This window comes from Panulirus ornatus, chromosome 37 (genome assembly GCF_036320965.1).
Source record: "Panulirus ornatus isolate Po-2019 chromosome 37, ASM3632096v1, whole genome shotgun sequence".
Classification (NCBI taxonomy): domain Eukaryota; kingdom Metazoa; phylum Arthropoda; class Malacostraca; order Decapoda; family Palinuridae; genus Panulirus; species Panulirus ornatus.
Genome location: NC_092260.1, coordinates 20,464,699 through 20,489,444, shown reverse-complemented (window position 1 = coordinate 20,489,444; position 24,746 = coordinate 20,464,699). Strand labels below are relative to the sequence as shown.

Below are 24,746 nucleotides of genomic sequence, written 5' to 3'. Positions count from 1 at the left end.
ATAATTTCACCCGGATTTATTCCTCACTCAGCAGACGCCCATATTATCCTGGCGTAGGTGTGATTATTCCGGTAATTCACTGGTGGGAATCCAACCCTGAGACGTACAAGAGGATGAGGTTTTTGAAAAGAGTATTTGCCTTATAATCAGCAAATTTGCCACGGTGTCCCTCACGCCACGGTGCCTCTCATAACAAGGTGCTTCTCACACCATGGTGCCTCTCATGACACGGTGCCTCTCACAACAAGATGCCTCTCATGACACGGTGCCTCTCACAACATGATGCCTCTCATGACAAGGTGCCTCTCACAACACGGTGCCTCTCACAACATGATGCCTCTCATGACACGGTGCCTCTCACAATATGATGCCTCTCATGACATGGTGCCTCTCCCGACGTGGCGCCCCTTCACAATATGGTGCCTCTCCCAATATCATTTCCTCGTATTCCCCTCTCCTCATTTTCCCCTTCTCTCTTATATTCGTACAGTCCTTTTTTTTTTTTTTCAGGCAAACCACTTACTCAATTACCATGACTCCTGCTTGCACTCTCTCTCTCTCTCTCTCTCTCTCTCTCTCTCTCTCTCTCTCTCTCTCTCTCTCTCCCAGCCCTGCAACATGAAGAGAAAGTAAATGGCAACACCTTCATCTTATTTGCATACGACACCTCCAAACACATAATCATCTTTTTTCATCTCTCTCTCTCTCTCTCTCTCTCTCTCTCTCTCTCTCTCTCTCTCTCTCTCTCTCTCTCTCGTCTCCTCGTCCCTCACTGGGTGTCAACACGTTACACCCTCATCATCTGATGCATCCTGCTCCCCAAGAGTCCGTGGGAGGAGCAACCCGCTGCCAATCTATACGTAAGAACGCGGGAGCGCCAGAGAAATGAATGTGTTTTCGTCATCGCCGTCTTCAGCGTTGGCCGGTGATTACCCTCCGAGAACTTCAAGAGCAGGAGGTGGGAGACCCAGAGAGGCCCACAGCCGAGCACCGACACCGAGTTATACTGATTACTGTGGGTAACGAGTGTGTGTGTGTGTGTGTGTGTGTGTGTGTGTGTGTGTGTGTGGAGGGTGAGCGGGGGACGTACCACTAATGGTGGCCAGGGGCCCAACCTCACCAACCAACCACCTGACTGTTTTCTTTTTTCTTTTGTTATTTTTTTTTACTATGTTGATCATCTCGTTTAAGAATCTATTGTTATCAGATTGCCGGTTTGCCATATTATTTTTTTTTCTGTTATGCCACTTATCAAAGACTTTATGCTTATTTTGATATGATGTATCTCGGGCTTATGCAAAAATAATGTTGTTGAATATCACGTCAGACGTAGGACAAACAAAGCAGAATTCTTAATGATATACTGCATATGTATCGATCTAGTGTATCGAGTTGGAGTGAAAGACTTAATAATCGCTCAAAATCATACATATCTATATCTATATCTATATATATATATATGTGTGTGTGTGTGTGTGTGTGTGTGTGTGTGTGTGTGTGTGTGTGTGTGTGTGTGTGTGTGTGTGGACATGAGCTTGTGGATTGATGAATAGCATCAAATACGAACGGCATACCCTTCACTCCAGCTCTTCGTTTCCTCTCTCTCTCTCACTATTTTTTTCCCCTTTTGATCTGCAGTGTTGTGGAAGGGAAGGCGAGAGTCTGCCGCCACCCACTCGTTTGGCAGGGCAGTATCATTACCCCGGAGTGACTCGCACACGACAGAAAACTAAAGTTAAAGAGTTCCATGCACGAATTACCACAGTCGTACGCGACAACGCTCGTCACACATTCAAATGGCAGATATTGAATGTGCCTGATGTGAACTCAAGCCATGATTTCCTAATTGGTCAATACATCTGCCGCAAGTGTCAAGCGCTGATGAGGACATATCCAAAAAAATATTTCTGAGCTTCATGAATGAGGCTCTGAATGAGGATCAATACTCTTCTTTTTTTTTTCCAGTGCATCATAAACCCTGACATTTTGAATGCACATATATATATATATATATATATGTGTGTGTGTGTGTGTGTGTGTATATTCATATAAACATGTTATAGTTGCGGGTATTTACATTTTTTTCCCAGGAAATTTGGCAATATCTGTGTGGTAAAAAGTGCTTCTTCTCTCTGCTTGGTGCCAAAACGACCGTCAAGTGAGATTACCAACGTGCGACCCTTTTTAATCTAAGAGATGGCGCAAGTGAGTCGCCCCAACCCCCTCCACCACCACCACTTCAATTAATCTCCTCTCCAACAGCTTCCAACCAAGTGTGCCAGGATGGAGGAAGGGCGGGAGAGTAGTGGTCGCTGAGGGTCACCAAGTGATTCTTTACTGCTCTTGTAAACACCAGCGTGTCATCATCCCGACCCACTTTTTTCCCTGTTGCAAAATCATTTTCCCATCTAGTCACACAATGATCAAGATCTCCGATGAATTTCCTGTTTCCGATCACTGTACGTCCGCGATGTTTCTGCTTCAGATGTACACGTTTAGTGTTACATCCTTAGAAGTTCAACCCTTATCAAGCCATTGGTTGACATCAATCCTACGTCTTCTACAAAAAAGAGAGGTAAAAGCATGACAGTCAAATGACAAGTGTCATTTTCTCACTTTCCAATATTTTTTCGAAACCTGAGCTTTTTCCTTTTCTTCGTTTTGCCCACAGGAACAAAACCATAAGATGGTACGGTCTGAGCTTGGCATTTCAACCCCCTGCAGTGTTTCGGGACCTCAGTCCAATCATGGATTTCTCCTCTTGTTCGCTTTTTTTTTTTTCGTCGGTATTGCTTTTAGGTTTATGCCTAAGGAGAGAGAGGTTCCGATCCTCCTCCCCAGTATGGTCTATCCTCGGTACCGGAACCTTCATCCAATCCGGCAAAACTTTCGGGAAGGATTTGTGACAGATTTCACGACGAGGCAACCTCGTCTTCGGCTGAGCACGTTTTCCTCCCGAGTTTCTTTCCTGGTGGCTGAGGACACATCATTCCCGACCAACGTACAATGAACACACACACACACACACACTGTAGACGATGGTAGGGTGGGGGGTCAAGCATCTCCCCATTCTCCTAACTCTCTGCCATCTTGAAAATGGGAACTGGTTTCCCCCCGATCTTACCAGCTCTGGGATAAGAAGTGTCTGGTGGTTCAATATATTACGGGAACACGGTTGGCCAAATCGGATCTTGGCCATAAAAGAATCATGCAATTCATGGATGCCACTTCGGCTTGACTCTCTCAACGGTCCCATGGTAGTTCCCCAAGCTGCCGCTGAGGAGGAGGAGGCGCTGTTGTTGGTATATCTGTCGTAATCTGTCACACACACACACACACACACACACACACACACACACACACACACACACACACACACATATTGTATATGAATATGACTAGTGGTCACACATCAGTAACAAATTATAGAAATGACACATCACGAAGAAGAATTGAACAATATAGTCGCAAAATGTTTTAACGAGCAACTCTGTTGTAAAGTTTAAGCATTAATAGATCAAGACAATTATCATACAAGATTTACGAATTACATGAACAAGATTTCAGTCGATAACTATAATTATGACAAAGTTCCAACATCCAACACAAACAGACTTGTGTGTACCAGCATATATATATATATATATATATATATATATATATATATATATATATATATATATATATATATTATATATATATCAACAGATGTAGATCTACTATCCCTGGGTTGCCCATCCATTTCGCTGTCAATCCTGTCCATGTTTCTCACGATCCTCGAGCATCACTTAAATCATTTCCCTCTGAATACTCAAAGAACAACTCATCCTAGAATTAAATCTTCAAAAAAAAAAGAAATAAAGATATATACATAATCTTCCCAGTAAAGTCATTAAAGTTTCGTCCAGCCTCCACACGTTTTCAAAATTCGGCATGACTTTATTTTTGCGCAAATTTGGATTACAATGTATGTTCTATTCTCTGCAGTTGCCGGAATGCACAAAAGGCCGAGTGATACAGTCATCAGAATTACAAAGTTTACGAGAATGCAATTTTTTGGACGCTCTCTCTCTCTCTCTCTCTCTCTCTCTCTCTCTCTCTCTCTCTCTCTCTCTCTCTCTCTCTCTCTCTCTCTCCTATTTTTTTGAATTCTTTCTGACTCTACATCGCTTTGGGTCTTTGAGTTTCTCTCTCTCTCTCTCTCTCTCTCTCTCTCTCTCTCTCTCTCTCTCTCTCTCTCTCTCTCTATCTCTCCTATTTTTTTGAATTCTTTCTGACTCTACATCGCTTTGGGTCTTTGAGTTTCTCTCTCTCTCTCTCTCTCTCTCTCTCTCTCTCTCTCTCTCTCTCTCTCTCTCTCTCTCTCTCCTATTTTTTTGAATTCTTTCTGACTCTACATCGCTTTGGGTCTTTGAGTTTCTCTCTCTCTCTCTCTCTCTCTCTCTCTCTCTCTCTCTCTCTCTCTCTCTCTCTCAGTCTCCGACTCTGTCTGTGTATCAATATGAGACTCTCGCCCTCTTCCAACACATCTATCCATCCATCTCTCTCTCTCCATCTATCTGTCTATTCATCTAATCTATCACTCTATCCATCTACTCATCAATCGATCTCTCACTCTACTTACCTATCTGTCACTCTATCTATCCACCAATCTATCTATCTCCATTCTTATCTTCCTTCGTATCTATCTCTTTCATTTTCTTTCCCATAAGTCAATCGGCCAGACCAAAGCCAGTAGACCTCGTCTCCCCGAGGACAAATACACAATCTCAAAGCCGCAGACAACACCAGTCTCACCTCTGAGCATCTCTTACCCACTAACGACACAAAACAGGAACAGCTCCCCTCCACCATGAAGTCTTCTTGAAATCCTTCGACTACTTTACTCGCATCGTATCTGTAAAAGCTGATCATTTTCATGGATTAAGTATATCTTTTATCTTATTCTTATCCATTTATTTATTTACTTATTCATTTTTTTTTTTTTTTTGGGGGGGGGGTTCTGTTGTTTCATCCCATTTTTTTGACAACAATGAAAATGAGAAGGTGGGTCGTGGAGAAGACAATAGGAGACACCCATTTCACATGGGGGGAGGGGTGTTGTTGTCCCACCCCTTCACCCCCTTAAGACATGGAGGATGGAGTAAAATATTAATGCAGAGCGAGAGAGAGAGAGAGAGAGAGAGAGAGAGAGAGAGAGAGAGAGAGAGAGAGAGAGAGAGAGTCAGTCGTGTGGACACAATACGTAGTGGGGGTTTTAATACTATTCTATTTTTTTCTTTTTTTTTTGACTCGGAATAATTTTTTTACGTTCGTATGCAAAGCGGTTTTACTGTAAACAGCCAAAGCTGGGAATAGTTTATACCTCCGTTTCCACAGAGAGAGATTATAAAATATCGTCCTCGGGATGAGGAGGCTATGTCTCTCTCTCTCTCTCTCTCTCTCTCTCTCTCTCTCTCTCTCTCTCTCTCTCTCTCTCTCTCTCTCTCCGGCATTCGTTCGAGTACGTGCTATTTAGCGAAGGATCCTCATGCATCCACGCCTTTCGTCACTGCTCAGAACGACGTTTCCCCCCCCTCAAGCCGCAGGAGAGAGAGAGAGAGAGAGAGAGAGAGAGAGAGAGAGAGAGAGAGAGAGAGAGAGAGAGAGAGAGAGAGAGAGACTGGTTTCCCAGTGCCCTTGTAACCAATCACGCTCACGACGAGGTAACCCATCGAAGACATCCAACGAGCGGTACAACCAAGGGGAGGGTTGGTGTTGTGTGTGCCCGTTAAACGCCTTGCAACACAGCCTGGCACTTTAAAACGGAACGTCAAACGAAATGGATATTTATCTCCCCAGCAGGATTCCTCTGAAAGAGAGAGAGAGAGAGAGAGAGAGAGAGAGAGAGAGAGAGAGAGAGAGAGAGAGAGAGAGAGAGAGAGAGAGAGACCAGTCATGGTACGAAAAAAAGAATATATGAAGAAGAAAATATAGAAGAGAAATGGTGAGAATGTTGCTTGAATAATGTAGGAAAAAGATGGAAATAAATTTTAAAGTTCCCACAGCGTTGCATTTTGAGTCCGCTTTTAATTCTTTCCCAAAAGCATATTTGCCATTCCATTTACCTACGAATCTTTTTTTTTTTCTCTTCGAAAAAGCTACAGGTAATGTCTTTCGTAGGGGAGTCGGTATATTTCAAATGGGCTGGCAGTCTAAGTACTAATGAACAGGAATCGAAAATGATATAGATTGATACTGAATACAATCTCGCTTCATTGATCTTATATTCGACGTATCTCCACGTCAATCCACGAATGTTTTCTACGTCTATAAAACACGTAGAGATGTAGAGGAAGTCGAAACCCCACGATACTATGAATGAATCCTCACATGTCGAGGTATTCTGATCCTACTACACTCGTCCTTATAGACAAAATGTATCGTCCCTCTTTTTTTTTTTTTGGCTCATTCGCGATCGGATCCCCCTCACCTTCCCCCAGCTCGTGTGGGTTCTGATTACCATTCTCTAATTTACAGTTTTCTGTGGCGAGTTCCGAATTCCATTCCTGTACTGGGTATGAAAGGGGACACTTGCATGGGGGGGCAACTTAAATGTTGATGAAGATTTTGTACGGGAACTACAATAACGAGGTTTGTTGTGGTCTTCCTGTACGGTTCTTTACTTCGGTCAAAGTCAGTTTGGTAATTGCCTCTTCACCCGAGAGGCCAAAGTCATGATTGTAAGCTAAAAATGATGTATTTCGCGTTTTTGACGGATTTACCGTTTCTCTCGTGTGAAATCAATACTCGCTCATCAAAGCGTGCCATTTTCCTTACCATGTCAAAATCATTCCCTATTCGCTACTCATGATTTGTAAGTCTAAATAAACTTCTGTCTACGGTAAAAGGTAGATTTTGGAGTAGAGAATTTAAAACCTACTTCACGGCTAGTTTTCAATATCCTCAGTAGTGCAAGCGAGAGAGAGAGAGAGAGAGAGATCTTCCCAGGAGAGAGAGAGAGAGAGAGAGAGAGAGAGAGAGAGAGAGAGAGAGAGAGAGAGAGAGAGAGAGAGAGAGAGAGAGAGAGATCTTCCCACTCAAAGATCTGAGCAGAATATCTTCATGCTCGAGAGGTGATTCGAGGGTGATTCGCCCTCACGAACATTAATGATTCCAAAGTGTCGTTCACGCTACAGTAATCTTCGGAATCATATTCCCTTGTGAGGACCTGGAGCGGAAGGGGAGCAACGACCTCTCCCCAACATGGCGTCTCTAAGGAGTGACACAGACACACACACACACACACACACACACACACACAGGAGGAAAGGCATAGCACACAACGTGTTGTTGAGACTGGGCAACGCCAGTGTAAACCCTTCTCTTCGTAACACACAAATCGTAATCACACACACACACGTACACGTACACACGCACACACACACGTACACGTACACGTACACACACACACACACACACACACACACACACACACACACACACACACACACACACACACAGGAGGAAAGGCATAGCACACAAAGCGAGTGTAAACCCTTCTCTTCGTAACACACAAATCGTAATCACACACGTACACACACACACACACACACACGTACACACACACACACACACACACACACACACACACACACGTACACACACACACACGTACACACACACGTACACACACACACACACACACACACACACACACACACACACACCAATATTCATAGCATTACACAGATAAAAGGGTTGGTCTCTATCGGCGTGAGGGTGAGGGAGACAGGTGGAAATGAGAGCCGGAGGCGTCAGGCCAGGTGCACCTCTGGCTGGTATTGACAGTTTGGGAATTTGGCCGGGGTTCTGGATGGGGGGAAGAACGTGACATAAGAGAGAGTGAATGTGTTTGTGTGTGTCTATGTGTGTGTGTGTGTGTGTGTGTGTGTGTGTGTGTGTGTGTGTGTGTGTGTGTGTGTGAAGAAATCTGGAAAAAGATATATATTTTTTTTTTTTTTTTTTTCCAAAAGAAGGAACAGAGGGGGGCCAGGTGAGGATATTCCACAAAGGCCCAGTCCTCTGTTCTTAACGCTACCTCGCTAACGCGGGAAATAGCGAATAGTTTAAAAAAAAAAAAAATATATATATATATTCAGTAACTCAGACAAATATGTTTATATGGCTACAATTTCCCTGTCGGTTGCTTCTTATCTGGTATATTTAGTTATGATTACAATCACATTGATCTATTCTTTCCATTTACCATTCAAATCGGATATCTTTACATTGACTTGATTTTATGTAATCTAGTTAAAAGGCATCACCAGTGATTTCATTTTTTTTCTATCTCTTTTTCTGCAGTTGTTCTGAACTTGATTGACCAACTAGTGTGGACTCATCTTCTTATCCGATCGTTTCTTACTTCCCCTCCTCTTGTGAAATCTAATTCGCCAGAGCGAGTTAACAGGAAGAAATCTCCAACGCCCCCCCAAAAAAATGGTATACGAAATCGTCCATAAACCAAGGACATCTACCTTGCCATCGTCATGATGTGTATCTCAATGCCGTCATGAACAAATCATGTGCAAGGCAGTGGTGGTGGTCGTGGTCGTCGTCGTAATATAGTATATACGATAAAGAGAAGCTAATATAATTCATACAGATACCTTCCAGCTGCAGCAGCTCCATTGCTTTTCACACACACACACATATATATATATATATATAGCTCTCTGCTGGAAATCTCTCTCTCTCTCTCTCTCTCTCTCTCTCTCTCTCTCTCTCTCTCTCTCTCTCTCTCTCTCTCTCTCTCTCTCTGTGCTGGAAATAGATGCTGCTGCCACAAGCAGATAAACTACCATTCAGTGAGATGGACACCAGGCATCAAAAGAGACTCCCTAATGATGCTGATCATGGGGCTTCCTCCTCATTTCCCTCCCTCATCCTCCCAACCCCCCCACTCTCTCTCTCTCTCTCTCTCTCTCTCTCTCTCTCTCTCTCTCTCTCTCTCTCTCTCTCCATTTCACCTCCTCCGCACCGTGTCTTTCTTTCTCTTTCCCCCTCCCCACTCGTCTTTCTTCTCTTGGCTACGCTCCCTCGCGTGTCTAGACTGCCGGAAACAGGTGAATGACGAGCTGAGCGGAACACCAGAAGCGGCTGGGTACAGGAGGAAGTGTATAAGAGAACCTTGCAAGTGAAGAGGGATAGATAGACAGCCAGCTTGCTGAACGAACGCCACCGCCGAACACCCATGACATATATGCGCTCGGCCTCTCATTCATTCGCCTGTGATGGGGCAACACCTGGTGCGAACAGACTCATGAGAGAGAGAGAGAGAGAGAGAGAGAGAGAGAGAGAGAGAGAGAGAGAGAGAGAGAGAGAGAGAGAGAGAGAGAGAGAGAGAGAGAGAGAGAGAGAGAGAGAGAAATACACTATAAACTGGGGATGTGAACAGAAGTCGACCCGCTCCTCAGACAGGATTCCAAGAAGCTTCTTTGCGACCCCGTAGAAAAAAGAAAAACATCTTACCACGTCTGAAAATGGAACCAAATTACAGAGAAAACATCCTTCAACAAATTCTCATCATTCAATTCTCCTTGCCATCTTCAACATGCGAGTTTCCCGTTCCCTCAGCATGCCGAGGTAATCCAAAACAAACAAGTCTCTCTTTCTCTCTCTCTACCTTTATAATGTGGTCAGTATTTTCGTCATTGCGTTAGATTAACGAAACCTTAGCAAATATATACATCTCATTACTCGTTCCCGAGCTACAATGGAACCAATTTGTGGCATCTATTCTTTTTTTTTCACATTCTTTTTTTTTGGGGGAAGTCCTGAAGATCATAAACGTATCTAATTCCTTTCCTTGTGATCTGATTTATCAAGCTACTGATCGCCCGTTGTTGATGTTGATAGATTCAAGTAACACCACCACCGACATTGGATGGCCCTGATAGGCCTCTGTCCTTTCCACTTAGTGGGAACACTGACTGTTGTCGTCTACCGAAAGGCGAGCTGGTCGGTCCTCCCGAGGTAGAAAATTAAACTCGAGGACCAATTTGCGACACAAGGCTACCAAAGATGGCTCGCTGGACTTCAGAGGCTGGGAGCAGCCCAGGAGGAAATGTCCATTTAATGAAAGTCAGAAATTGCCCGCGAGATCTGAAAAGGCAACAGTACCGACCATGAAAGAGAGACAAAAAGGAAGAGAGAGAGAGAGAGAGAGAGAGAGAGAGAGAGAGAGAGAGAGAGAGAGAGAGAGAGAGAGAGAGAGAGAGAGAGAGAGAGAGAGAGAGCTCATTCAAAGTGGAGTATAGTGGAGTATATGTACTAGTTTCTTTTTTTGAATAATAAGATAGCATGAAATGATTTCACAGATGTTGATAAGAAACATGTAATTTTTTTTTCTTTGACAGTCACGATAAGAAAGAGTACACCAGCGATATCACACACACACACACACACACACACACACACACGCACACACACGCGTTCTCGGGGCTTCACTGGATCCACTACTGCAGATATTTCCTTTATAAACGTAATGCTTAAGGTCAAAGTATCTAGATATAAAACTTACACTTCTACCGTATTACCACACCCCAATTTGAGCTAAGAATCTGAGCTGCGTAGCATGAATTTTGAGATCTCTTTTTTTTGGGCCAGTGTTTTTTTGCGCGTATATGTAAAAGTGGGATATATGAATGCCTCAGTGGACTGCAATCATTTGCATATGAATAGCAGGGAGAAATTCATTTAAGAGTTGAAAAAAAAAAAAATATATAGAATATTAGTCGAGGTTGTTTTGAGCCCATCTTTACTCCTCCCTTCATGTTCATCCTCAGGAGTGCTTCCCGTGGTGCAGGATCTCTGCCATAATTCTCATTACAAGGCAAGGATCGAGTCCTGCCTAATGGCCCACGAAACCTTTTTTTCCTCTCAATCCCAGAATTCATGGACTAAAACCCCCCGATCATTACTGCTGAGCACGAAGGTACTACATCTGCCAACAACCAACTCCGTCATGATCAAGTCTATGAACGAAGACGAGTCATCCAGATCAATAATATATGAGTGAGAGGTTTACACGACTCATGAGGAACCTTCCGTGCCTGCCACCTCACAGAAAAGGGGTGAGGATGGGCACAGAGCGTCAGAGGAAGAATACGAGGCAGGATTGACTCGACTGACCATCTCGTCTGCTGATTTAAAGCATCCTTGATCTAAGGGCTCCTTCCTGCTGGGGGTGCGACCGAGATATGCCACGACCGATGTGGCACTGGAGGAACAGCACCTCATTCTAAGACCACTACCCGAGCACTCTCTCTCTCTCTCTCTCTCTCTCTCTATCTATCTACCCCCCTGTGGGAGGGAGTGGTACGTAACTAGGAACCTTTCGTGCATTCTCCAACCACAAAGTACCCCGGCTGGGCGGTTCAGCGTCTCTGGTGGCAGGTGAGGAGGGAAGAGGATGAGGCTGTGGTGGTTGGGCGACTGGCAAAGGGAACCTTTTTCGATACGGTGGAATGTGTAAGAGAAAATCCTTGTCTCTCATGCGAGTGAAACTGATGGATTGATACACCGGGCGATGTTAGTAGACCTCCTCGGAAACACAAGTTTGTGTGTGTGTGTGTGAGAGAGAGAGAGATTTTTCAGGGTGTGGGTAAGAAAACTAATTAACTTTTCTCATTATCCCTCCCCGACCAAACTCGGGCAGACGTGATCAGCCAGTGTCAAGAGGAACACTCCTACATCCATTTTAACTAGCCACGATATATCGGGCCTTGGCGCAATCATCCCCCAAGAGGAGGACGCCCACACTGAAAGACTTAATTAGATCGGAGAGAGAGAGAGAGAGAGAGAGAGAGAGAGAGAGAGAGAGAGAGAGAGAGAGAGAGAGAGAGAGAGAGAGAGAGAGAGAGAGAGAGAGAGAGAGAGGCAGTCTATTTTTGCGTCCGTCATTACTGGTATGATTTTGCCTAGATTCACATGGCATCGGGATATATGTACGAAGATATTTGCAATCTTAATATTAACCCTCCCCCCCCCCAAAAAAAAAGGATCCTTTCCCCAGGGGCTTCTGCAGCTCGCCAAGGCTGCGCTGCAAGCAGTAGCAGGAGAAGAGATACTCCTTCGGAGTGACAGGTTCTTCGGTGAAGTTTTAACTCCCACGGTACGACTTCGTGGCAGGTATCCTTTCACCCCCCCCCCCTCACAAGCAGGCGGAGTCCGGCAACACCTGTGTGTGTGTGTGTGTGTGTGTGTGTGTGTGTGTGTGTGTGTGTGTGTCCGTATGTCGTTCAAAAAGAGAGTGAAAAGTCACCTCCGGCAAATGGGATCATCGTCACTGGACAAACAGGAGTGCTGACTCGTCGAGGAACTTCTCTCTCTCTCTCTAAAGGAGTCCATCAGTTACCTGCTACTGATTGGAGCGCAGCCCTGATGTCTCAGATACCCCACAAGATGGGACATGTGTGTATGTATGTGCGTGTGTGTATGTATGTGTGTATTCATACGTGTGAGTTTGCTAACTTGTACACAATTGAGTTACTCCCTGCGCCTGCAGAACTACAGCTGTAATAATTCAATGACACGCAGCACTCCTCTGAGATGGAAATAAATCAACAAATCATTAAAATCATCCGGCACTGCCTGGCCACGACACCCACAAGATGAGGTGAGGTATCGTCAGCAAAGCCTGCTTATCGTACCCAGACATCGTCAGCAAAGCCTGCTTATCGTACCCAGACATCGTCAGCAAAGCCTGCTTATCGTACACTGGTATCGTCAGCAGAACTTGCTTACCAGAGACTCAGTTATATATCGTCCCTACACCTTGCTCATCGAACCCAAGATCGTCAGCAAACCCTACTTAACATACCCAAGTATCGACAGCAAACCCTATTTAACGTACCATGATACTGCCACGAAACCCAGCTTATCGTACCCAGATACTGCCACCAAAGCTTGCCTACAGGACCCTAAATGTCTTTAGCAAACCCTCATTAACCGTACCCAGACCCCTGTCCCCCCACAACCCTGTTTACCGAACCCAGATCTAGTCAGCAAACCCGGCTTTCTACAACCGCCATCGTCAGCAAGCCCTGTTTACCGCGCCCGGACGCGCGGGGGCGCGGCTGATGCGCACCATTAAAATGGCGCGTATTTCAAGCTTCTATGGTGAACACTCAGGCGAAAAAGCTGTTTGATGGAATTAGCCAGGGTAGAGGGAGGGAAGCCTTGCGTGAAACTATTTGAAGCACATGAAACTATGAAACTGAAGAGGCACTGACACATGTGACATAAAAATGCCAGGGGGAAAAAAAAAAACACACACACACACAAAAGTTACTGAAAACATATTCCTGTAAAAGTGAACATCAATGAAAAGAGCATACGTGAAATTTCACGGTCTAGATAAAATTGTGAGGATTTAGTGATGATATGCACAACGAAGAGAGACTCCATATGATATATATATATATATATATATATATATATATATATATATATATATATATATATATATATATATATATATATATATATATACACACACAAAGTTGCAGACATTCAAGTGTCGATGGTAAAAGTCATCACACCGAAAGAATTTGCTTCGAGAAACCGCTTGTCTGTGTTGGTACGTTGTGGCGCACCCATAGTGAGTGGAGAGAAGAGTAAGTGGAAGATGAGGTGGTTTCAACAGAGAGAGAGAGAGAGAGAGAGAGAGAGAGAGAGAGAGAGAGAGAGAGAGAGAGAGAGAGAGAGAGAGAGAGAGAGAGAGAGAGAGAGAGAGAGCTACAGCTACACCGTCGAGTGGCACCAGCAAGTAATCAACCATGATTATAAATACGGTAAGTTTACCTTTAACCAAACCCAAAGAAAGGACTTGAAAGTATCACGTGATCCCACAACTAACCAACCAACCAACCATCATCATTCAAAGCAGAGATCATCGCCCTCGTCGGCATAGCTTACTGGACTCGACACACACCTACACACACTACCTAACACCCCACCACCACTAAGCTCACCAAATTCGTGACGATGGTATCCAAACGAACTGGATAAGACAATAGACGGAATAGACGGAATAGACGGAATAGACGGAAGAAATTCCGTCCTCTTGGAAACCTTGGAGGGGGGGGGGTCGATCCTTCTATCACAAAGTTTTCCTTCAAATATTGGGTTTTATATCAGAACGAAACTGTTCTATATTTCTCTTTTTTTTTTTTCATCCTAAACTAACCCTTGGCCTTACTCTATTCCGTCCTCGGGAACATCAATAAACTAATACTTTTCAGCGAGCCTTGCCTAGCAGCCTCTCTCTCTCTCTCTCTCTCTCTCTCTCTCTCTCTCTCTCTCTCTCTCTCTCTCTCTCTCTCTCTCTCTCTCTCTCTCTCTCTCCAGTGTCGTTCGTCCTACATTTATTAATACTCCGGCAACTTCGAACATTCTACCGTGGTTCGGCTGTCCTGTTTCAGTCAACACTCGGTTAACTTGCTCTAGGTGTCTTTTTAAAGTCACTTCCCCCATCTGGCTATATCTTTTCCCCACCTGACTATATCTTCCTCCACCTGGCTATATCTTCGTCTACCTGGCTATATCTTCCTCCACCTGGCTATATCTTCGTCTTCATGGCTATATCTTCCTAACTGGCTATATCTTCGTCCACCTAGCTATATCTTCCTCTAACTGGCTATATCTTCGTCCACCTGGCTATATCTTCGTCCACCTAGCTACATCTTCGTCCAAATGGCTATATCTTCGTCCACCTGGCTATATCTTCGTCCAAATGGCTACATCTTCGTCCACCTGGCTATATCTTCGTCCAAATGGCTACATCTTCGTCCACCTGGCTATATCTTCGTCCAAATGGCTACATCTTCGTCCACCTGGCTATATCTTCGTCCAAATGGCTACATCTTCGTCCACCTAGCTATATCTTCGTCCAAATGGCTATATCTTCGTCTAAATGGCTCTATCTTCGTCTACCTGGCTATGTTTTCGTCCGTCTTATCAGAGCCCAATTCTGGTAGGAGTCAATCAGACCAGGTTGGAGTCCACGGAGACAACGGTATCCATCCAATCGTCTTTTTTGGGCAATCCTGATTCAGCTCTCCTAATCCAGCTATCTCCTTGTGGCCGGCGTGGAGGATCCCTTTAGATCCACCTATCTTGGTTTATTTATATTGCCGAGTTATATAGCCAGAATCCACAGTACCGCAAAGGGATATGGAGGCTTCAAAAGCTGGCTAGCGTTATCCCCCTGCTGGCTGTGTGTGTGTTTGTGTGAGTGTGTGTGTGCGCGAGTGTGTATGCATATGATTTTACGTGGGGTAAATAGTCTTTCATATGGATTTGCGTATGATAGCATAGCAGATTGCGCAGTCTCTGAATGCATATGTATGACTGTGATAACTGGTGTATCTCTGCACAATTATTCTAGCTTGATGATAAAAAAAAAATAGAATAAGTATACAGATTCAGGAGTTATAAATTACCCATAACGATGAATGAGCGAATTTCTCCACCACCATACGAGTAATTTGCCCCTTTTTCAAAAGTTTCCCCCCTTTTTCCATGACGTTTCCGACAACATGTGGTGTAATAGCCTCATAAGGAGAGGGCATCCAGTCCAGACCATATCAGAAGGAATTCCTCATTAGATGTAAAGGATGCAGGGGGAACGTCAATCAACCCCTGTGCGCTGACGGGAGAAAACGCTTCTCGAGTTCACCCTCACCGGCAGAGAGAGAGAGAGAGAGAGAGAGAGAGAGAGAGAGAGAGAGAGAGAGAGAGAGAGAGAGAGAGAGAGAGAGAGAGAGAGAGAGAAAGATATTATGGGCGCGCCATCAACGTCTTGTTCCAGTCTGTGATTTCGAACTTTGGCCCCCGCCCACACACGAACTTTTCCCATCAGTAGACACCACAGCGAACACTCGCAAAGGCTTGTGCAGTCACCCGGAGATGGCAGACTGTCGTAAGTGATCCTTGAAATGATTAATCACTTTACCGGTTTTCCGTTGCACGTCCAGGAGTCCTAAACCGAATGTCATGAAAAAGATTTTCGAAGTTTATGAATGAAATACAGCTTTGTCTAATGGCTGGAAGGGCACGACATCGTCCCTCTTCATAAACAAAAGGAAGAAGCTAAAGAGAACTATCCAGTTCGACTCGAATGAGATCATCAAAAGTGATTCGAATTTCATGAATTAGCAGAACTTAAGCACAAGCATACAAGCGAGAGAGAGAGAGAGAGAGAGAGAGAGAGAGAGAGAGAGAGAGAGAGAGAGAGAGAGAGAGAGAGAGAGAGAGAGAGAGAGGTAATACAAAGGTGCAATAAAACATTTTGGTTAAGGTAAAGCCTTCCGAAGCGCTCCGGCAGAGCGAATATTTTTTTTATTTTTCATGATTTATCGCGCGCCCTTTTCTAAGGTATTCAGCAAAAGTGATATATCCATTTCAAACAAATTGCCGCTCTCTGGAGCCCGACGCTACGAAGGACAGGATTCTGGATACGGTTCAAGGAGGAGGAGGAGGAGGAGGAGGAGGAGGAGGAGGAGGAAGGAGGAAGGATGATAGAGAGTCCGTACAAGGAGACTGGTGATTGAAGAGAGCGTTTCATAATACAAACGACGACTGATTGCTGTTTAATTGCCCTGTACGGTGAGTCGCGATGAAAGGATATGATCGAGGCAATTATATGAAAGTGAATTAATTGGGTAATTAGAGACAGTTTGTTCCGTTCATGAATGGATTATGTTTTTTTTGGGGGGAGAGAGAGAGAGAGAGTGACAGAGAGAGAGAGAGAGAGAGAGAGAGAGAGAGAGAGAGAGAGAGAGAGAGAGAGAGAGAGAGAGAGAGGAATAATTACTGGGGGCTTATTTTACAAATTATTTTGCTATTCTGCAGCTCGAACTTTACCACTTTATGATTATCGTAAGCTGATAACTGATTTAAAGTACTGACTGGTGTTAGATGTCTTTGTTGTGTTATCGACTAATTCGCTAAATAACTTCGTATGGCAAATGGCGATGAAAGCTTTGAGCTGTTGTATGCATCATAAAGTACTTCATTCAGTGGAATCAGGGTTCGGCATGGGGAAAAATACATTACTTGTGGTAAAATGTACTTTACGAAGTGGTAAAATATACTTTACAGAGTGCTAAGTGGTAAAATAAATTTTACAAAGTGGTAAAGTGTACTTTACAAAAGTGGTAAGTGGTCACATGTACTTTACAAAGTGGTGTTAAAATATACTTTACAAAGTGGCAAAATATACTTTACAAAGTGCTAAGTGGTAAAATGAACTTTACAAAGTGGTAAAGTGTACTTTACAAAGTGGTCAAATGTACTTTACAAAGTGGTTTAATATACTTTTATAAAGTTGTGGTAGACAGTCATAAATAAATGAGTCTGAAATGTGGCGTGATGTCGTTCATCCTGTGGGGATGGGCTGTGGGAGATGGTGAAAAAACAAAGAAAAAAAAAAAAAATTGAACTGTTACGTAACGTACTTTTTTTGTCCGGAGGAAGAACAAGTGGGAGAGAGTGTATATAGAATTTTTTGTTTGGTTATGGGCTGAATATGGTAAATTTTGTTGGACGTATTGCTCAGTGACTTGTTAAAAGGTAAAATATTGTGGAAATAGTAGTAATACTAGTATGGAATAGGCGTATATCGGGTATATATATATATATATATATATATATATATATATATATATATATATATATATATATATATATATATATATATATATATATATATAAACATCAAATGTCTCTTCTGATTGTATAAGAGGTGCTGAAATTAGATAAAGTCATGGAAAAGGAGAAAGGACACTATTACTAAAAAAAAAAAAAAAAGAGGACAGAGATAAGGTACAACCCTTTTTAACGTGATATATACAAAAAAAACTTTGAAGCAGATCTGATTGTACTGGAGACCTTATCTATGAGTGCTCTCACTAGACCCTTGACAGATATATGGAACTTATGATTTATCTCAACATCATGGAAATTTCCCCAAGCTCTTTAACCTCTCCTATAAAACCAGATATTTCTTTTAAACACGACTGTTTATAAACACAGTACAAAATCATATTCCCGGGTGGGTCCGATGAGTTTCGAAATGATCATTACGACTCGCGCTGTCTCGGTAGTAATGGTGAGCATAAATGCGAGCCAAATTTCCCAATAATAATAGTTGCCCCACTTTAAAGTTATTTCCATCGAAATATGATATCAATATAACATCCATTATGGTAAATGACGGGAAACTGTCACTCGCAATCGATAAATTACAATATCATGAGGGCAAGGTTACTATTATGAGGACAGACCAATGGACATTTGTCAAAATCCCTCGTCCGTGGTGTCACATTGTTCCACTCAAAAAGTGGTAAGATACTTTTTTTACCTTATGTACATAGACCTCTGCCGTCGATAAAAGCGGGTATACTCAGGCCTGGCAGACAGTGGTTATAATACTGTTTAAAGTGTTGCAGGTTTACCCAGGTCTAACAAACAGCTAGTGGAGAGGAGAGGTTAGAGAGGGGCTTGGTGTTGTTTGGGGTACTCACCGCCAGTAGCAATACACTTAAGCGTTAGCGTCATTCCTAGGACGTAAGGCCCGATGGTGGAGCTCTTCTCGTTCCCGTTGATGTCCACGATGCGCACGCTGTCAGGCGGCACTGCGGAGGAGCGGAAAGAGAGGAGAACACGTTAATTCACACAACCAAACACATACTCACTCCTAAATCATAAGACGAAGTGAGGACAGATATATAGCCCCAAGAACTTACTGAGGTCTACTCTCCTGTAATCAATTAGGCTTTCCATATCAAAAGAGGAAAGAGAGTTAATGAGAAAATAAGTTTCCTATGAGCACCTGATGATTCCCACATCATCTGGGGAGGGAAGAGGCTGCGGGAACGATGATGGAGAACATCTACAACATCATCAGGCCATCCAAATGGAGTGAGGAAAAGCATCTCGGTGAAAACTAAGTTTCCTTTTTCGTTTCCGTCAATATTAGGGGGACAATACCGTAACTACATTATCTATCGACTAAGGAACAGAGGGAGGGAAAGAGCGAAGGGAAATACCTTTCTTCAGACAGATCCCTTAGTCACATTTTTATCACTACATCCGTAAGCATAAAGCAGAAACAATCTACCGTTCTGTCACACATCAGGGGAACAGACGAGACCACGTCACCACAAAAGACTTCTGTCCATGACTCAATAAACTCGGACATAAATGGTGGATGCCCAACACTAGCCACACACACACACACACACAAACACACACACTACCTTGCACTGGCTTCTTTAAACCACTTCCTCCACAATTCAGCAGTTTCTGATGAAACTTCCAGCCCCGTGAATACTACAAGCGCTTGTCTCGACGAGAAATAGAATCAATGATTGGGTTGTTGGTTATTCTATCAACGAATGATTGTTTTTGTTACCTGATCAGTAATATGTTAAAAAAAGACAAGGTAAAGTGATGCACACGCACCACGAGTTGATATAGTGACAGAGACACTATTTTTAGTGCCACTGACTTACATATATATATATATATATATATATATATATATATATATATATATATATATATATATATATATTATCCCTGGGGATAGGGGATTAAGAATACTTCCCACGTATTCCCTGCGTGTCGTAGAAGGCGACTAAAAGGGGAGGGAGCGGGGGGCTGGAAATCCTCCCTCTCCTTTTTTTTTTTTGATTTTCCAAAAGAAGGAACAGAGGGGGCCAGGTGAGGATATTCCAAAAAAGGCCCAGTCCTCTGTTCTTAACGCTACCTCGCCAACGCGGGAAATGGCAAATAGTTTAAAAGAAAAAGAAAGAAAGATATATATATATATATATATATATATATATATATATATATATATATATATATATATATATATATATATATATATATATAAAGAGAGCATACATTCAACTAGCAAAAAACAGCACATTTCAAAATATCGAAAATAAAAACAAAGTAACTATTGGGAAATTTCAAAATGCATTATGTGGAGTCTGGCCTAATGACCATCCGGAGTCTGATGGCTATTAAATCCATCAGCAAACAGCACCAGCCCATAAAACAATTACGTTTGCTCATTTTCTCCTCTCACGTCCTCATAAAAATACTATATTGACCTACCGTACCATTAACATCCTACGTAAACAGTCATGGCTTCCCACAGATTTAATTTTTTTTCCTCCCACCCTCTCGATGTATATACATCAACATTTGTACAACTGGTGTATATTGTCTGGCATTCTGTTCCCGTGGGTATCTTACCAATGATATATATATCCCAGTGATACCAATATCTTAACGTGTATAATCCCCATTAATCATATTCATGGACATATATCCACCAACGTACAAACCACTGTCATCACATAGTGACCCACAGATCTCATTATACTCCTGCTGTTTCCAGGCAGCGATGCAATCACAAATTGGCAAATGATGACTAGTTAGGAGTGAGATGTTTCCCGGAGGGGGGGGGGGGGGGGGGGGGGGGGGCTGGGCTGCACTGGACTCCCTTACGTTAACTAATGATAACATAGCTTCGCCAGATGTTCGAGTTCACACGCAGTGTACGAACAAGCAGGCGAAGGCCAGCAAAACATTCGTACAGACAGACATATACGGAGCTCCGTGTTGGAGTGATCAGCGTTAATCAACAAGAGTCAATATATATATATATATACATATATATATATATATATATATATATATATATATATATATATATATATATATATATATATATATAGTTCATTCGTAAATCATTGTTCGTTCATTTCTCTGCCAATTTTTGCTCGTCCCCGTAACAACGTTTGTAAACATATACGTATAATGTTTGGAGGTTCTCCTCCAAGTCGCAACAGATAACTCTATTAACTCTGTCAGTTATAGTCTCTATTTTTCCTCCAAGATTCCTGATGGGATATCAGGATCTCTCAGAGTGGGTTTTCCTCAATTCATAACTTTTATTGATGATACCAAATGCCAATTTTCTACCCGTCGCTCAACCTCGAAGGAATTGCACAGATGTGAACAGAAAGTAGATATGTAAAGTTACATTTTTCCAATTTCATTTTTTTTTTTCGCCAATAGAAAAAAAAATCCTAATTACTTTTGAACAGGATTATCTTTGACTTACAAAAATATATATATTTTCTTTGTTCGTTGGCAACCTACAAAGGTGAATTCCTAATTTTAAGTTAACTGAAGCTGTGATAATTACAGTCATGGACAGAGATATTTGTCAAGTTGATGCGATCATTTTTCGAGCGTTCTAGTAGACGAAGGGAAGAGAATATTCCAGTGTGGGTCTACAGACGTGTGCGGACCACGTTTTCGACAACGGATATTCATGAATCAAAAACGTACCGAATAAAGACACAAAAAAACAACAACAGAACACTCCCATTTTCACAGACTACTATACATATATATATATATATATATATATATATATATATATATATATATATATATATATATATTGCCAGACTCCACCTGCCTGAGGTAAAAAAGTGGGTGAAAAGTCTTTTTTTTTTTTTTCCGCGAAGCAGTACCATCGTCAGCTGACGAAACAGAGTAGTTTCCCGTCAAAGAACTCCCTTCAAAGGAGTCCAATCTGTCCCTTCTACTGCGTGTAGCGCAGCCTTGTAGCTGCATGAGCGCCTGTATCTTGGAGGATGGAGTTCTGGGATTATATATATATATATATATATATATATATATATATATATATATATATATATATATATATATATATATATATATATATATATATATATTCTTTCAAGAAAGTTGTCAAGAAATAAAGTTATATTATCACAACAGTAATTACTTATCATTAGTCGGGTTAATGGGATAACTCATTTTTTTTTTTTTTTCACACAAGCTTCTCTCCTGTCCCTATTTCATTCCATAAACGCGTAATTCAAGGCATCCGTTACAGAAGGCCAGGGAAGAGATATATCTTCTGTCACCTTTTTTTTCCTCTCTCTCTCTCTCTCTCTCTCTCTCTCTCTCTCTCTCTCTCTCTCTCTCTCTCTCTCTCTCTCTCTCTCCTGTACCCACCTGGCTGTAACATGTCCACCACACGCGGAAGTGTTTCAGTCCAGGTCTGACACCCACACTTTGGGTGCTTCCACAATGAATGGCCACCACCATCGACTGATTCATGGCTCAATCCCACCTATTACCTGATGATCCCTGAAGAGCTAATTAAGCCTGAGAGAGTCCTAAGCATTATGATATATATATATATATATATATATATATATATATATATATATATATATATATATATATATATTTTTTTTTTTTTTTTTTTTTTCCAAAGGAAGGAACAGAGAAGAGGGCCAGGTGAGGATATTCCCTCAAAGGCCCAGTCCTCTGTTCTTAACGCTACCTCGCTATCGCGGGAAATGGCGAATAGTATGAAAAAAAAAAAAAAATATATATATATATATATATATATATATATATATATATATATATATATATGAATTTGCATCCAGTGTCTCACTGAGCTTCTGGCTTCTTCCAAGTGCCTATGGATGAGAGAGAGAGCGAGAGAGAGAGAGAGAGAGAGAGAGAGAGAGAGAGAGAGAGAGAGAGAGAGAGAGAGAGAGAGAGAGAGAGAGAGAGAGAGAGAGAATGAACTTACCTAGAATATCCCCCCCCTTCTCTTTTCCTTGGAGACCTGCGCATTAACGTCTGTAAATTTCCTGCCTGTTTCTTTCTTCTTTTTTTTTCCTCCTTTGTGCGTTACCAGCGGTAAAACACAAGAGCGAGCGCCCCGTCGGCAATATTATATTGTGGAATGGATGTGTCAGTTTTGGGCGAGGATTTTGCATAGTCTCCATCTTTTTTTTTCTTCTTCTTCTCCTCACGTCCGTCTTGCGGTATTACATTCATTGCTAGTCATTTGACATTCGCTTTCATCTCGGTTCTTTCCTATTAAGAGTCTTCTTTCATTCCAGGTTCGTGATGGCTTTAGCCAAGAAGGCACTAATGAAGTTCTCGACCAGGAGCCCTTGCCTCCACCACCTCCCTCCTGCGGACGGGGGGTCTGTATTCAGAAGCCTCCGCTCAAGGTCACTCAATCACTTCAGGCTCGCCTCACCCAGCGTGTGCCAATGGACGGTGGTGTTGCTATGGCGAGTGTGGGCGGAGGGCAAGACGACGCCCGTCCGGCGCTCCACCGACCCCCGGCGCTGTGTAACTCCGCCAGTGATGATGATGTTTACGACTGACCTGATGGACAACTCCTGCATTTAGTGAGGGGACGGTCAAGCCTTTAAGATAATAACACATTGTTAATCTACGATATCTAAGAATAGTGCCAAAGATACGGTAATCAAAGACTATTGTCCTCCGTCGATATTCAGAATTGTGAGCCAGCTCGTGTTATTCGGGAATATTGCAAGACCAGTCATGCTTTCGAAATGCCGTCAACCTACAGCATCAAACAGAACTGCTCACGTAGGATATTCGGAAATCCTGCCAACCTACGATATTCGGAAATACTGCCAACCTACGATATTCGGAAATACTGCCAACCTACGATATTCGGAAATAAAAACCTACGATATTCGTAACCTCTCCTAACCCACGATATCAAAGTAACACTCATGAAATTTTGTCACGTATGAGGACCAGGATCTTCCACAAATCACGACTAATTCCCCACTTCGGTAGGGACGAAACTTGAGTGGGTAAAGGTACAGACAGTATCTGGCACAACGAGTCTAGAAGCAGTTTGCTGGCGAAGTGAGGAAGGAATAAAGTATCATTTTCTCGTCATGATACGACCATGAGAACACAAGAAATGTTAGGATGAGGACACTTAACGTTTTTCTTCGATCAAGGGTTTTCGTTTTTCCTCCTCTTCGTTTTCTAACCAAGGCAGCGAGCGATAGGCCTGTCTTCACACACATTGCCATAAGGCCTTGCCCATCGTAAGGGTTATATGCTTACCCCCTGTATCTGGGGTATTACCATTACTGGGGTTAAGCTTCCCCCTGTATCTGGGGGTATTACCATTACTGGGGTTAAGCTTACAAACGAAAAGATTATATTCCCCCTCCTCCTCACACTGCATATGAAGCTGAAAGCAGTGGAATTGCCCTCCACTGTAAATCCGCACTAGAAGTACTTCTGTGACTTCTTTGTCACACCCTTGCCCGAGCCCAGACAACTGTGAGGTTGTCTTTATCCAATATGAAGAAGTTCAGTGAGAAGGAGAGCTTCTTCATCCAAGACACAACATCTAGAAGGACACTTTAAACTCAGTAGATGTCCTTCTGACTGGAAGAACGCAATCTGCATCTTAATTCTCTTTCCCGTACGAGCGATAAATGACTGGACAGATGGGCTATGGTGATCAAGCAAAACGCGAGGCGTGAGTTAGTCAAAACACCATCATTACGTCAACGAAACCTATGAAAACCTTCCCTAACCTCACCTAGGAGGGTTGCTGCAAGATCTACTCATGACATTTAGTTTTACAGACGAAATATATTAAAGATACTGTCGTCTTCACTTCTGGCTTATTGGTTGTATGAGGTTGGAGGATGGAAACACACTGTGAACACACTCCACGAACAAATGACCCAGCAACTTAATGCAGACATAATAGCGTTCAATTCTCTTCTTTTGAAAAAAAACATCTAAACTACTGTGAATTTGCGTTGGCACGG

The 24,746-nt window shown here is 42.7% G+C and overlaps 1 protein-coding gene across 6 annotated transcripts in view; it reads right to left on the bottom strand.

Annotated features, from left to right (window-relative positions):
• LOC139760563 (kin of IRRE-like protein 1) overlaps positions 1-24,746 on the bottom strand; it is a 422,115-nt gene that overhangs the window by 110,787 nt on the left and 286,582 nt on the right. For all 6 annotated transcript variants that reach the window (XM_071683908.1, XM_071683912.1, XM_071683910.1 and 3 more), the window contains one exon: positions 18,573-18,683. In XM_071683908.1, the coding sequence (XP_071540009.1) occupies positions 18,573-18,683 (111 nt within the window). The remainder of the gene's footprint in view (positions 1-18,572; positions 18,684-24,746) is intronic.